The sequence below is a fragment of the Priapulus caudatus genome, unplaced genomic scaffold (assembly GCF_000485595.1).
Source record: "Priapulus caudatus unplaced genomic scaffold, Priapulus_caudatus-5.0.1 Scaffold177, whole genome shotgun sequence".
NCBI lineage: Eukaryota > Metazoa > Priapulida > Priapulimorpha > Priapulimorphida > Priapulidae > Priapulus > Priapulus caudatus.
The window spans coordinates 288,813-290,540 of NW_014577238.1; the positions used below are offsets into that span (position 1 = coordinate 288,813).

Sequence of the window (1,728 nt, forward strand, 5' to 3'; positions counted from 1 at the left end):
ATGCTTTCGTGCAAGCGTTCGTGCGCGCGCGTGTGTGTGTATGCTTTCGTGCAAGCGTTTGTGCGCGCGCGTGTGTGTGTATGCTTGCTTGCAAGCGTTTGTGCGCGCGCGTGTGTGTGTATGCTTGCTTGCAAGCGTTTGTGCGCGCGCGTGTGTGTGTATGCTTGCTTACAAGCGTTTGTGTGCGCGCGTGTGTGTGTATGCTTGCTTGCAAGCGTTCGTGCGCGCGCGTGTGTGTGTATGCTTGCTTGCAAGCGTTTGTGCGTTTGTGCGTGGGCGTGTGCGTGTGCGTGCATGCTTTCGTGCAAGCGTTCGTGCGCGCGGGTGTGTATGTATGCTTGCTTGCAAGCGTTTGTGCGTTTGTGCGTGGGCGTGTGCGTGTGCGTGTACGTGTACGTGTACGTGTACAATTAGCTGCTTACTCTCAGCCCATCTGCTGAGTTCTCACTGCGGTTTTGTTTGGTGCTTGCAGTCGGAACGGCTCAGAAGATCGACTTGATGGGACCGGGAAACGTTCAAGCAGTAGTAGATTCAGGAGCATACCGCCTGTTACCGCATCTTACCGTCTGTTTAGCAACAACACACAGTCTGCTGCTGATGATGATGATTCTTTGAGCCATTACCCGAAGGCCACACGCTAAACGCAGCTGATGCGGCTTCGCGGGGACGTCACGTGATGATTAGAGCGGATTGACCTCACCTGCGGGACCACGTGTAATGACGTCGTATGTGTGACGTCATGTGTATTTAACAGGTCAGCAATAGTGGACCGTATCTTGCCGACGTGGACAAGCATTGACTTTCTCCTCGACTCATTGTAAAATGAGGGCGCTGCTTTTTTTAACAACGCAAGGGGCGTGCAATGATTACAGACTCGATTGGCTGCCACCGTTGTATGTGTTCTGACAGTGATTAAGTATAGCTAGATTCCTCGGCATCGTTATATGTAAGTAAAATATGATTGTGTTTATATTGATTGTACAGTAAAAATTAATAGCGAACACTGCAAATGCAGATAGCTGAGAGTTTAGCATTGTTTTAACCAATGAAAGCTTAATTTCGAGTTGACTTTGCTTATCCACACCGATATATGATGTCACAACATAATAGGCGGCAATGACTCGTAATGATCAACATTTTCATCGGAAAATGTAGCGTTCTTTATACGCGCAATAATAAATATGTAACGATTTTTGCACCAATTCCCTCATACGTAAGTTATGACGCAACCTAAATAAAAATGAATAGTTTGTAATATGCTCGTATATGATAGTCTTTTAACAACACATCCACGGTGTTTTACACTCGCGGGAAAATCCTGCTTAGTGTCAGATATTTGGCTCACTTCTTCGTAAATAGCGGGGTTTTGTAATACGATACATTACGATATACTTTACTAATATCTCGAAAACTAAAGGTTTTGCGTATAAAATCTAAAATTCGCGTTGGTAGTAAATGATGTCGTCGCGCCATCTATCGGAGAAGATCATTTATAAACGTGCATTAAAAAAAGTGTCTGTCGCGCATGTCGAAACATATCACAGGCTAACGAATACATGTATTCGTTATTCTATGGTATTTATAACCGAATAATATTAAGCATGTAAAAAACTATATAACTTATATAATTATATAAAAACTATATGCTAGGTATGTTACACGATAATATAGTAATGATATATTATTCATCCCCCCATCATTGCCTATACAAGTGCAACCATATATCCA

At 43.7% G+C, this 1,728-nt stretch overlaps 1 protein-coding gene across 1 annotated transcript in view; it reads left to right on the plus strand.

Annotated features, from left to right (window-relative positions):
- LOC106806740 overlaps positions 1 to 1,255 on the plus strand; it is an 8,956-nt gene extending 7,701 nt beyond the window's left edge. Inside the window, exon 3 of the mRNA XM_014808785.1 lies at positions 473 to 1,255. Within this exon, the coding sequence (XP_014664271.1) occupies positions 473 to 615 (143 nt within the window). The 3' untranslated portion in view covers positions 616 to 1,255. The remainder of the gene's footprint in view (positions 1 to 472) is intronic.
- The last annotated feature ends 473 nt before the right edge of the window (positions 1,256 to 1,728 follow it).